The following is a 13518-nucleotide window of genomic DNA, read 5'->3' as shown; positions in this document are numbered from 1 at the left end:
AATTATTTTTAAAAGATTTTTCATTGAGAATTTTCCGATAATTTGGAAATGAGTTAAAGGCATTTAAGCATTTAAGCGACATTTTAGTTAATAATAGAAAATTACAAATGAGGTAGCTGAATGATATGAATAAGTAACTTTTTTTTTTTTTTTTTTTTCAAACTGATTGAGAATAAAAAATGTGAAGTAAAATAAGAAAAAGTATACTTACCCAAGAAAGAAAAACCAATACCATATATTAAATATAACAAAAAAAGCTGGAAATATTACCGATGATATCTGAAATTATCCAAAAAAATTCATTTCATATTTGTTAATGAATAAGTTAAAAATAATAATTACATGTTGGCTTAAAACTTACCCTATCTAATTTATTTGCTGTCCATATTGGACATTTTAAGCAAAATATCGAACAATTACATCTGAAATTTTTCAAGAGTTATAGAAAGAAGTTTTTCTTTAAAGTTGTTATATGAAGAAAAAAATAATTTTTTTTTTTTTTTTTGAAATTATCATAGTTTGAATTTTGAATAGTTCATTCCATCTCAGATGGTAATTTTTATTAATTAGTTAATTTTTAGCATATAAAATTTAAAAGTAAATTTAAATCTTTAAAAATAAGTAATTATTTAAAACGAACCTAACTGTAATAGTTGACCCATTTCGTCGCATATAACCTACTGCAGCAAGTTCTATCAATGATGCAAATATGAATGCCATTGAACTTAAAATCCATACATCAATTGCTGAAATAAACATTTAAATAGAAAAAGAAATAAAAAAAAGCTAACTGAGAGTCAGGTAATTTAAAAAAAAAAATGAAGTGAAATTAAGTTAAAAATTAGCTTTTACATATTCTATGCTAATATATATGAAACTTAACCTTTAACATCACTTGTTTTAGGCAAATTGCTTACAACAGATCCGAATTGAAATCTAAAATAAGAATAGTAAAATTAAGTTAATAATAAATTTGCAAATGAATGTATAAAATATTTATTCGTTGTTTGAAATACTTTTTTATTATTCACTTTTATTACTTTTATCTATAAAATAATACTTATTAATTTAACATTTATTTTCTTGACATTTTATCAAATCTTATTAGCAATATAATAGAATTTTAATAGAAGAAAGAATAAACATTTTGATATTCTTACGTTAGGGCAAGAAGTGAATTCACACCAACTATTGTTCTTGAAGGAAGATTAGGTCCGACACAAAATGAAACCTACAATAATATAAAATATTATATTTTCCTTTCAAAGATACGAATAAATTGTATATTTCCAAAAATTTTGAATTAAAACATAAATAAACCAAATGCAACATTATTTCTAATGAAAGAACTAATTAAGATCAAGTAGAAATGGATCAAATATCTATGTACAAAGTTTGTTGATCAAGAAATAAGAAAACTTTGATTATAATAAAGTAAGAACTAATAAAATACTTGAGAGAAAGAGATACACTGCTATATTATCACATTTTTATTGATTTATAAGAGTATTTTCTTAACTTAAAATTTCTTATTTCAATTTAAATAAGTTTCAATTTATTTCAGTTCAATTTAAATATCTCAATTTAAATTAAAATATTGTTAACCTACCCATGATATGAATACAGAGATATATGCAGGCACATAAACCTGAAATATTAAAACATATTTCAATATCTTTATAAGTGTCGAGAACACTAAAAGTTATAAAATCTAAATTTGTAACATTATAAAAGTGTTTTACTTATTTAAGATTTAGCATTAAGAAAAATTTGAATTCGTAAAAATTCTCATCAAAAAAAAAAATGTTAAAAATGCTTTACACATTTTGAAATTAAATTAAATGAAATGAAATAGCTATCATTTATAACCTGTAATATATAAAAACCATAAAGACGTTGAAATGTGAATGTAGCAACTAATTCATTCCACATTCCTGGCGGATATAGCTAAAAATAGAAATTAACAACTTTTTTAACCAAATATTTAAAAAAAAAAAAACAATGATATCGGCTATAAGGACTAGATGAAATTTTAAAAGTAATCAAATTAATTTAAAAGAAAAAAGACATTTTCTAATGTAAAATAAAAGATAACAAATAATTATTACATCATTCTTTACCTGTTTTATTGGTAGAATTTATTTAAAGCAAAGCAGAAAGAACTGAAAATTTTTAGAAACCAATATGAAATGATCAAAGATTAACGAATTTTGTTTAAATTTTTCAAAATAAATTCTTATAACTTACTCGTCTAACACTAGATGCTGTATAATCCACAAGTACGTAATCAGGTAATGTTATATTTTCTTTTAAAATTGTTATTGGTGGAGCTGTTTCTGTCCATTCCATTGCCACCTGAAATTATCAAAGTTACATAAAGTTTTATTTTTTAAATTTCATCGTTTATTTCATTTCACATTCAAAAAGTTATTTATATTGTTAAAAAAATTATCTTTTTTTTAATTAAACTAGAAAATTTTGAGAATTGCAATAATTACGAAAAATTTCAACAGAAAAAAAAAGAAAGGGTGGAAAATTATACAATTTCATTACTATTCTCAATTTGTTAAATAAATTAATTACTCATCAAATTTGTTATCAGTATTTTAATCACTGCTACAGGTAATGATCGATTGTTTTTTTCCTTTGTTTTTGTTTTTTTTAAAAAACAAGAATAAGAAGAAGGAAGGAAGAAAAAAAAGACAGAGATACCTGATCATAATTATGATTGAATGATTCGTAAAATAGCATACAACGTTGTTTATCAATTGGGAATGTTCGCAAGGCATTAAAACAAGGACCTGTTAATTTAATCCTAAAAAATTTCAAATAGTAAATAATTTAAATTTTACATAAATTAACTCAATTATATCAGTTAAAAATTTTATTGATTAAAAATAATAAATAATTTCTTAACTTTATTTAATGAATATCTAACATTTCATGCAAAAAATGTGTGTTTACACATTTAATATTTTAAAATTAATTTGAACAGTTAATAATTAAAGTTAAACTTTTGAGAAAAAATTTTTCAAATATTCATTTTTGTCCCATAAATTTGATTAATATTTTATGATTTAAATTTTTCAATAATTAAAAACATATATCATTTGCTAAAATTCGTTTTTCCTATAAAACAAACCTGTAATTATGCCATACATTACCATCGCTATAAATTTGCAAGAAAATATTACTGAACGGACTACGATGGATTGATGCATCTTTACTATTAACAAAACATGCATGAGGATTCCATATTTGTGGCAATATTTTACCACCATCTACGGACATATTCCTGAATTATTAAATAATTTCAGTATTATCAGAAATAAATTTTAAAAATTTCCAAGTTATAACTAGATTTTATTTTATTAAGGAAAAAAAAAAATCAAAATTTGAACTGATTAAAATTATATGAAAGAAATTGATAGATTTGTTTCTTTTTTCTTTTCTTTTAAAAATCTAATTATTGGAATATTATTTCAAAAATTACTTTTTGCATGGATTCATATGACTATATGCCAATGATGGATCAATCCATTTCTCTGTTACATAAATATCTAACTCAAATTCACTTGTTATTTCGATTATTTTTGAAATCTCCTGCACCCATATCTGTCAAGGCATTAAATTATTTCAATAAAAATAAAATAAAATATTTAGCATTCAAAAATTTTTTTCAAATATTCAAACATCATTGTCATCCATTTCTGTCACAATAATATGACTTTTATAAGTAAGAAATACCTCAACAGAAACTTGTACATTACTTCCACCAGGTATTTTATGCTTGTCATAGTTCTTTAACAGTTCGGTAATGATCATTGCATCATTTGCGCATGTTTTATTCTTGTTGATTGGCCGACTCTCCACAATATCACTTCTTGTAATTTCGCTCTTATCACTAAATGATAGCTTATCATGCAATAATAGTCACTAAACTGCCAATATAAAATGATTTATTTTAAATAATTACTTTTGCATTAGTTTAGCAAAAATATTAAAAAAATTTTTAAATATATTTGAGAATTATGTTGTTGCATTAATTGATGAATAATCATATTGTGATATTATACCAACAAATTATTAAGTATATAATTAATTATATTTTATAAATGAGTCTCAAAAAAAAAAAAAAAAAAATGCAATAAGATTCGAGAAATATTGCTTTTATAGAAATTAAATTTATATCATACCTGTAGGTATGAGAATGTTAGATCAATATAAAATTTTTTGTAGACTTGAAAATATTCCAATAAATTTGCAATAATACTTACTTACCAAACTTGATAAGCTAATATGAGTAAGTGAAATAATTTAATCGATTATTTCGTTAGTCAATTTAAGCATACTTTTAATTTTTGTATACAAAATGATGCAATAGTGTTGTTACATAAGTTTCACGTAACTGTAATGTTTGATAATAAAATGTTAAGAAGAAAGAAAAAAGATAACAAAAATGATAATTTACGTATGATTCAGTGGCATTTCATATTCAACGTGCTGTGCATGAATTTTTTGTCCAATGATAATTGTATATGTGCATAATAATACTGATAATGTCATACATTTTGTATTCAAGAAATAATTAACTTTTGAACTGCTCGAAATTGATGCTTTTATATACATATAATAGAATTGAAAACTGAAAATGTGATCATCATTATATCAAATTTTAAAAAGCGAAAAAAAATTTCTTTTTTTGATCTTAAAAATTAAGGAAAAATCAGTTTTTTTTTTTTCCTTTTTTGAGCTCATATTCCATTGATTTTGAAATTGATACAACAAAATTATTTAGCAAATTGAACAATTTTTCATAAAATCAATCAAATACTTAAATACTTAGTAAATCAAAAAATACTTATTTCATATTTAATCACTTTAGTATATAATGCGTATTGTACTGTGATAATAAAATATGCAAATTTTAACAAAACTAGCAATTAAAGTCGATTTTTATTAAAATTTCAAAAAAAATTTTTTTAACATTAGCAAAAAGTAATGTTATGCTACCTAAGCTAATGCAAGGCATTCATCTAAAGATGAATTACATCGATATTAGATAATTACGATGAAAAAAAAGGTGAATTATTAAGGATCGATATAAATCAAAATCAAATCCTCTAAATCAGAAAAGCTTCCTAGTAATACTACTTATCTGAATAATTTCAGTTATTCATTGATTTAAAAATCAAAATGATTGTTTAAACAACTGTGACACATATATACATTCTTGCTACTCATAAATTACTTTAAAATAAAAAAGAAAAAAGTAAAAATTTTTCGTTCTTGAAGATTACCAAATTAAAAAACGAACGAAAAAAAAAAAAAAAAACATTCCGAAAATTAGTAAATTAAAAATGCAAAATTTTTACTTTCAAAAAAAAAAAAAAAATGTAATGAAGACGTAAAAGAAATAATATTATGTTTAGTTCTAGCAATTCACCAAAATAAATAAAAAAACTTTTCCTTTGAAATGAATAAATGAAATGCAAACAACTATTGATGCAATATATAGAGTAACGACTAGTAAGCATTAAAGATTCCATTCTATTTCTTACTTTTTCTATGGATTGAAAGCTTTTCACCGTATTTAGTAATGAATGCATCTACAATTCCATCCCTGGATGCTAGTTTTGGAAATCGATCTGCTTAAATCTTTATTATGCTCTCTCTTCCTCCATTATGCTTCTTTTAGCTTTCGGTTAGTCAATTTTTCAAAAACTAAATAATCTTTCTTATCTTTTCTCTTATGTTCTCCCTATCTTTCTTCCTTCCTTCCTCTCTTTTTTTTCTCTTTTCATCATTTTTTTCATATACATAAAACACTTAGATGGTAAAATTTTATTTACATATTGCTTAATGTTTTAAATTTAAAAAAAAAAAACTCTTAAATTTTCTTCCTTATTAGTATTATTAAAGGATTGTACATTTAATTTTATAATTTATATACGTCTTAAATTTTGCAAAACAAATTTAATTCTTTTAAATTTTCAAAAATTTCTTGAAAATAAAAAATTTGACTAATATTTGAGCAAAAATTTTTAAGTTTATTCAAAAATTTGTTAAAATTTAAAATCTTTGCTAGTATATTTGTTTGCAAATTGGTCTTCAATAAAAACAATGAGCATTGATAGGAAATGAATTCGTATCACCTAGTTGTTATTACATAATTCAATTATTTCATAGGATAGCATTTGAAAACTATTGTAAAAACTAATTAATATAGATAAGTTTGCGACAGTTTCTGTGACAATTCGAGAATAGATATGCATGTAATAAATAGAGTATTAAGCAGGAATGACTAAGTAAGTACTGAAATGTTCATTATTAAAGTGGTTGCATCATGCAATAGGAATAACATTTGAATGTATGTCTAAAAATATGTTTTTTGCTTGATTTTAAAAACAATTTTTTTATGATTTTTTCAAGGAATTGCATTTACCTATTAAGTTGATAAATTTATTTATCAAATAAACAGATGAATAGTGAATAATTTTTAATGAATCGAGCAACTATTCAAGTATAATTTTTCACTTTTTAAGATATTTCTTCATACCTAACAAAAAAGTGGAATAATTGCAAGAATTGAATCACTCATTCTCCTAAAAGAAAATACATCTATTAGTTTTGCGATGAAATGAAACGCATTTTTTTGCAGATTTTAAAATGTATATAAAAAATTAAAAAAGGAATGTAAACTCTAATCTTTTCTCAATTTTTCTCAACGTATGATTCAACAGAGTTGTAGTAATACAGTACATTGCAATGGCATATTTCGGACACGCAATGACCTCTCGGTGACCCCAGAAGTCATCCCTTGGCTATTTCACACAGCGGAAACTCAGCCAGCAATCACAGACGAAATTTAATTTCAAAGCTAGGAAATTTTCCAGTAGCATGCAACGAGTATGCGACCGTTCTATTTCTTCCGATAGAAAATCAATAGTACCGGGGATTGATGAGGGCGGGGATGAGGTGGTGGTGGGAGTTTGCATGTAACACTGATCAGGTATTAACAGGTGAGAGAAGTCTAGAATTAGTGATTTGTGATAGTTGGTGGAATCAGTAAGAATATAAAACCTATAAACGATGAGAAAGATGAAGCATTGCTTTATTTCTTGCTAAGATTAAATTAAATGTGATATTTTAGTTTTCTTGCAATTATCTTTTATGGTACTTTTTATATCATATTTTTATCTTTTTTTTTTTTTTTTTTTTATATTTTTTATCGAATAAATCTCGTTTTATTTATAATTATGTATCATTTTTACATGTTTTAACTTTTTGCGGTGATTTTTTTTATATAAGAGAAAAGTTTCAGGATAACGGGTTTAAGTAACAATAATGGAAGACGATGCACGATATGATCGGCAAATTCGTCTTTGGGGTGATGAGGGTCAGTCATGTATTGAGCATGCTAGTGTTTGTGTATTAAGTGCATCTGCTTTGGGATGCGAAATTATCAAAAGTTTAGTGCTTGCTGGTATCAGATCAGTGTACATCATCGATTCTGCCGTCGTACGTAAACCGGATTTAGGCAATAATTTTTTTGTTGATGAAATCGATGAACCAAGAGCGAAAGCTGCGCTACGATTGCTTACGGTATATTATTCGCTTGAATTGCGAGAACTTTTAAATTTGTTCTGATGCAAAATAAAGTGCTTTTGAATGTCAAAAACGTCAACGGATCGATGGTTAACTTGCTACTGGAACATATAATGTCAAGCGTAAAAGTGTTCTTGATTCCTTCTATTCTGACTTATAAAATATTAGGTTTCACAGAAATCTTGAATGATGTAAAAGAAGTAGTTGGTTTAAGAATGCTAATGAAATGAGTCTATTCTTTTATTCACTATCTTCCAGGAGCTGAATCCAGCAGTGGAAGGCGACTTTGATATAGGGAATCCTGAAGATATCATTACCAAAGACACGAATTTTTTAAGACAGTTCACTGTTATTGTTGGATGCAATTTAAATATTGATGTTGCTGCACGAATAAATGACTTCTTGTTTGGGAAAAATATACCTTTCGTTCATGCAAGGTTAGAACTTCATATTTTAATGGAGATCTCACACTGAGCATATAAGTTATGATCATAGGCATGAAAAAAAATGCAATAAATGTAGTAATTTGATCAAGTTTGATAATAGAACATAAATTTTAAATACTTCTCTGAATTTTTTTTTTTTTTTAAGATTGTTGGTTTTGTCATTCTGGATATTAAATTTCGGTTTTGTATATAAGCAGTAAAACAGCACTCAAAAAATTTGATTATAGGGCATATGGTTTTGTCGGATTTGTACGAATTTCCGTCCAAGAACACACAATTATTGACACACATGAAGAAAATATATCGCCCGACTTAAGGTAATGCCAGTTTTTGATTTTTATGATTTATTTTCTTCCTATATTTTAGATTGAGTCCATGGAATTCCTTTACTGATGGTTAAATTATTTACATGTATTTTGCGAAGGAAACGAACTGGACTGTTAAAGCCGATTATTAGACGGTGGACGGGGTTAAATTGTGTCCCAAGTCCTCAGCCATGGTTGCAGGTATGGCATCTTCAAGTGGCGCTGATAGTCAATTTTATGGTATTCAGGCTTGACTGTCCGTTTCCGGCATTATCTGAATTGGTAGAGTCGGTAGATCTAAACCAGATGCATTATGATGCTCATTCTCACACGCCATACTTAATTTTATTTCTAAAAACGCTTGAACTATGGCGAGAGCAATACAGTCAAGATGATTTTCCCGATAATCGTGAAAAAAGGAAAACATTTGAAACGGTAAGTACTTAACTGTTAGGCTACTGTAGTTAGCTCTTCAAATTCATCTCACGTTCTTTTTTTTTTTTTTTCATCCTTTATTAACTACTAGTTTTGGTTATTTTTTCGCAGAACCTTAATTATATTTCTCTGAAATGAGGAGAAGCAAGTTTTTTAAGATGGGTATTTGTTTAGATTTTTATGTCACTACGAATGCCGCATCCCGAAAATGGGTCCTATCGAGAGGAAAATTTTGTCGAAGGTCACGCTGCAATGGTTCGCTCACTGAAACGAACAACAGTTGGTGTTTATCATGAGATAATAATACTAGTAATTTTTGATGAGTAGTGATTTAAAGTTTTGAGTTTATTCCAAAACTTCTTGGTTTTTGTTTTCAGATACCACTGGAAGTGAAAGAATTATTAGATCATCCGAAAGCACGACGACCAGATCTGACACAGTTTTGGTTGTTGACTGCAGCTTTGCGACGTTTTGTCATTGCCAATGAAGTATTGCCTGTACAAGGTAGTTTGCCTGATATGATCAGTGATTCGGAAAGCTATGTTCTTTTAGCGACGAAATTTCGGGATAAGGCCAAGCAAGATGCAAAGGAGGTCTGGGTTCTTGTTTAAAGCAGTTCTGAGAGTTAAAGCTTTTCATACATTGGTGCGATGATTAAATTCTGGAGATTTCTGATTACATATATTGGAAAAATTAGCAACTCAAATTTTAAGTTTCGAAATGAGGTCCTGCTTTACATAAGTAAATTTTTGACTGCTATTAAGTAATCAAAAATGTCAATGACATCGAAAAAAAAAAAAAACGATTAAGCCATTTATAATCACAACAGTGTGAGACAGTGGTAAAGTGCTTAGAAACAGTGGTCGGAGTTAATGATAATAATATACTATGGTTCAACTTCAGGTGATGGGTTATCTTCAACAATTTCTCGTAGAACAAGGCGTACCAACCGATATTATCAATTTTAATGATTGCGAATTTTTCTGCAAGAAAGCTGCATATCTGCGAGTACAACATGGGACAACCATTGCTCAAGAAATGAAGTCATCGTTGAAGGTTTGATTAAACTCTGAAGTTGCAATAAATGTGTTGGGAATCTTTATGTTTAACAATATAAAAGATCTTATAATCTTTCCTTATTCTTATTCAGCTGAACATCGAGTCATACATGACTTTTATTCCATTTGGTGAAAGTGAAATGTATAAAGTAATATTTTTTGCATGTCATATACACAATAGACAAGCTTGCACGTGGCTAATTAATTTTTCAGGAAGTGTTTGATGACATACGAAATGCTAACTTTGCACCTAGTCCTATAACTGGTGTTCCTCAGATACCACCGGCGGTGTGGTATATTTTATTAAGGGCTATCGATAGGTAAGTAAACTTTTTTCGCTCTTAATCACTATTTCTGTATGTTTTTTGCATGTTATGTATCAGCGTAAGGACTTTTATGACTCTTCATTTTCGTAAAACTTGTAGGAATTTTGCTAAGTTTTGGTTTATGTTTTCCCTCGCTAACACGAATAATTTAAGATTTCACTCCGAAAAATCACGTTTCCCAGGAACAAATGGCGTGCCGTGCACTATAGATGCGTATGATCTTAAAGCAAGAGTAGTTGATTTAGTCATGGAGACTGAAGTAAGTTCTTGTTACATTTTTAATTCGTTAAATGAAAGTTTTGTTTTTTGTTTTTTTTTTTTTTTTTTTCCAAAAACAGCATTTCCAGAAATGTTTTTATGTGATGAATGATCAGTTTAAATTTAAGGTATTGGAATTACCTTAGTTACCATCCACTGAAAGATGATGTTTGGGTCACATTTCAGCTTGTCCAGTTCTATTTATAACTTTGTAGGAAAAATTAGCGTAGTCTGCTTAGTAAATGTGTTTTCGCTTCATTACCAAATAGATCTTTGATAACAGCAAATGATGCACACTAATCGAATGTTAAAAGCTAAAATCACATTTTTAATCCTACTAATCAAATTTTTGAATCTCTGCAGTTAGAGGATAAAAGCGAAATGATAGAAAGAATCCCCCCGATAGCAATCGATGAAATGTGTCGTTATGGTGCGTCTGAACTACATGTTATTGCTTCGTTGGTTGGTGGTATAACAGCACAAGAAGTGATAAAATTAATTACGCATCAGTATATACCACTCGATAATACATTTATTTTTGATGGTCATACACAGCGTGCTCAAACATATCGACTTTAGTGTCGTAAATTAAATGTAATGAAAAAATTTGTATATTTGATTAGTTTTTTGGAAACTCTCGGAGTTAGGACTTAGGAATTCTTTGAATTCCTTCGTTTATTTATATTCGTTCTTTTATCAAAAAGACTTTATACCTATGTTTTATAGATTATTCACCTATTATTTATGAATGCCTGCAGTCAAAAGGTAAATGTTATTTTATTTCATTTTTTTCTAGGCAGATCTTCAAACTCTATGGATGAAAAGGTAGTTAATGCATTCTGACATCTTATTTTTAATACATAGCTTTTAAAGATGGTATGTACATGAGAGCAAAATTTTGGCTATATTTTTTGTGTTTGTACTGAATGCAAATTACGATATTTGGTGTTTAATTCTAGTTCACTAATGTTTTTTAAATTACATTGAGAGTTACTATTTTATTTTAATTTGATTTGTATAATTTTGTTGTAATTTGTAATAAACTGAAATGTATTTTACAAATGGTTAGCATAACAGCTCTTTAATTTCTTTTTATTAAAATCGGAAAGATTTTGATCATTGTTGTTGCAGTTGTTGATTGTTGCTGCTGTTGGGTAGTTTCTTTTCACTAGAAGGATCACTGTTGTCTGTGGATTGCTTTGAGGAAAATCCTAAAGTTCGCAAATTTTTCAAATAATGTTGTAACGAAATGCAACATTGAACTTTTCTCTTGTTCGCCGATTTTTTTCTGTGTTTAAGATAATGCTTACCTTTCCCGCTGCTCTGTTCCTCGCCGTAACTTCTTATACGTTCGGGATATTTTTAACCTAAAATTAATCTTTCTTTACAGAACTGTAATGCAATGATGTCAAAACAATAGATTGCATCAAACCTGGCTTCTTATAAAAGCCTGCATCTCGAATTTGTTCAAATTTATTTCCAATTCTGTCATACTGAGCAAAACCTGAAAAAAAAAAAAAAAAAAAAAAAAATACTTACTTGATTGATTAGATACTTTTACAATGAATGAAAAATACTTTCAAATTCATCTTTGTTTCTCTTTATTCACCATTAGTAGAAGCAAAAAGCGCTGAAATTTTTAGATGATCTCTTACAGTAGAATTTTTCGAAAAGCAGGAAATAGAAATTTTAAAATTTCTATAATTAATGAATATAAAAAAGTAACTTACAAAAAGTATGCAACTCAAAGAAATTAAAATTGGAGGAAAAGCAACAAATAATTAGCAAGATTGCTAAAAATTGCATGATGAATAGTGAGAAACGATTGATTTGTTAGCTGTTAAAAATTCATAAGAAAGAAACATTTTACTGAAATTATTCAATTGTTCAAAACAGACAATCATTAACAACGGAATGCAACAATTTTTTTTTTTTTTATTTCACGATAAAAATATTGGTTATATTTTATTTTTTTACGTTCACAACATTTTTTTTTTTTTTTTTTTTAAAAAAACCATGTTAACATTTTTTTTTTTTAAAGAAAAAAGTCAACTGAAAAAGTAAAAGAATAAATGATTGCTTAAAATGACACATTCTTTTGAATTGAAAACATTAGTGATTTTTAATTCCATTCAAATTCTTTAATAAAATTCAAAATTGTTTAAGTAAGATTGATTTTTGAGTAATTTAAATTCAGCATTTAATTAAATTTTTGATATTTCTTGTATTAACTTTAACTATTCCTACTCGAGGAAATTAAATGAATAAAATTGAACTTATTTTAAAGAAAAAAAAAAATCATCTAAGCAACTAATGGTTTTTCATTGGTTCTTCAATCGATACTGATTGATGAGAAGTGTAGTTGTTGAAATATTTGAAATAGAATTAGCTGGATGGAAGAAGCATGGTATTAGCTTCAAATATGATTTTTTATTATTGCGGTAATTTTTTTGTTAATTCAAATTCATCTTTTTTTTTTATAATTTGTTTTTTTTTTTTTGAATCTGAAAATTTGATAGTAAGCATTTTAATCGAAAATATTTTCTCAAGATATTGCCAAACTTAACAAAGTTATTGATGAACTTGTAAATGTTGAAGGTCATTTATTTTAATATTAATAATGCAAATTAATAATACAATAATAATGATAATATTAATTAATAGTGATATGTTTTATTTTAGCAGGCCAAATAGACAAAAAATTTAAAATGCTACTTAATTGGTGTGTATTCTAATTGTGAATTTAATAAAACAATAAAATTTAGTATTACTTAAAGTGATTGTTACCATATTGTTCAATTGCTGATAGCAAAATAATGCAAACATTTGATTTTTAAAACTGTAATTTTACTAAAATATTAATTATATTAAAATAATTAAAATTAAAGATAAAATATCACTGTGATATGAAAGAATAAAGAATACTTACTGAATTAAAAATGCTACAAATACAATAAGCAACGAAATATGTAATTGCAGTTGAAAAAATACAAATTTAAATTTTGAAAGCATATGCTAAATGTAATCTAATTATTTTAATTTTCATTAGTTCATTTTGCAAAGCTATAATCTATTAATGCAG

General features: G+C 26.5%; 3 protein-coding genes across 5 annotated transcripts; 1 reads left to right on the top strand and 2 right to left on the bottom strand.

Moving 5' to 3' along the window:
* Positions 1-207: 207 nt before the first annotated feature.
* On the bottom strand, positions 208-4566 carry Bma-acc-4 (putative glycine receptor like protein T20B12.9 in chromosome III, putative; the record flags this gene model as incomplete). Its single annotated transcript, XM_043076392.1, has 13 exons — positions 208-279; positions 362-422; positions 641-746; positions 884-936; positions 1161-1231; positions 1610-1648; positions 1870-1947; positions 2248-2355; positions 2713-2815; positions 3143-3295; positions 3494-3615; positions 3748-3904; positions 4472-4566. 13 exons carry the CDS (start codon positions 4564-4566, stop codon positions 208-210), a joined length of 1218 nt encoding a protein of 405 aa, XP_042932326.1.
* Positions 4567-7347: 2781 nt separating this feature from the next.
* On the top strand, positions 7348-11015 carry Bma-ula-1 (ThiF family protein; the record flags this gene model as incomplete). Of its 3 annotated transcripts, XM_001891879.2 has the most annotated exons (10): positions 7348-7605; positions 7867-8045; positions 8282-8371; positions 8608-8794; positions 8969-9073; positions 9172-9387; positions 9698-9850; positions 10066-10172; positions 10332-10437; positions 10800-11015. In XM_001891879.2, the coding sequence occupies 10 exons, from the start codon at positions 7348-7350 to the stop codon at positions 11013-11015; spliced, it is 1617 nt and encodes a 538-aa protein (XP_001891914.2). The 3 variants fall into 3 exon arrangements, with proteins under 3 accessions (XP_001891914.2, XP_042932325.1, XP_042932324.1); XM_043076390.1 differs by lacking the exons at positions 7348-7605; positions 7867-8045; positions 8282-8371 and having other exon boundaries at positions 8666-8794; XM_043076391.1 differs by lacking the exons at positions 8608-8794; positions 8969-9073; positions 9172-9387; ... (2 more) ...; positions 10332-10437; positions 10800-11015 and adding an exon at positions 8561-8585.
* Positions 11016-11491: 476 nt separating this feature from the next.
* Positions 11492-11928, bottom strand: Bm17350 (Uncharacterized protein; the record flags this gene model as incomplete). The annotated part of the gene is made up of 2 exons (XM_001891878.2): positions 11492-11647; positions 11869-11928. 2 exons carry the CDS (start codon positions 11926-11928, stop codon positions 11492-11494), a joined length of 216 nt encoding a protein of 71 aa, XP_001891913.2.
* Positions 11929-13518: the final 1590 nt, after the last annotated feature.

The sequence above is a fragment of the Brugia malayi genome (genome assembly GCF_000002995.4).
Source record: "Brugia malayi strain FR3 genome assembly, contig: Bm_v4_Chr1_scaffold_001, whole genome shotgun sequence".
NCBI classification, from domain to species: domain Eukaryota; kingdom Metazoa; phylum Nematoda; class Chromadorea; order Rhabditida; family Onchocercidae; genus Brugia; species Brugia malayi.
Note: the sequence above shows the minus strand (reverse complement) of the source record. Positions and strands in the feature narration are given on the sequence as shown.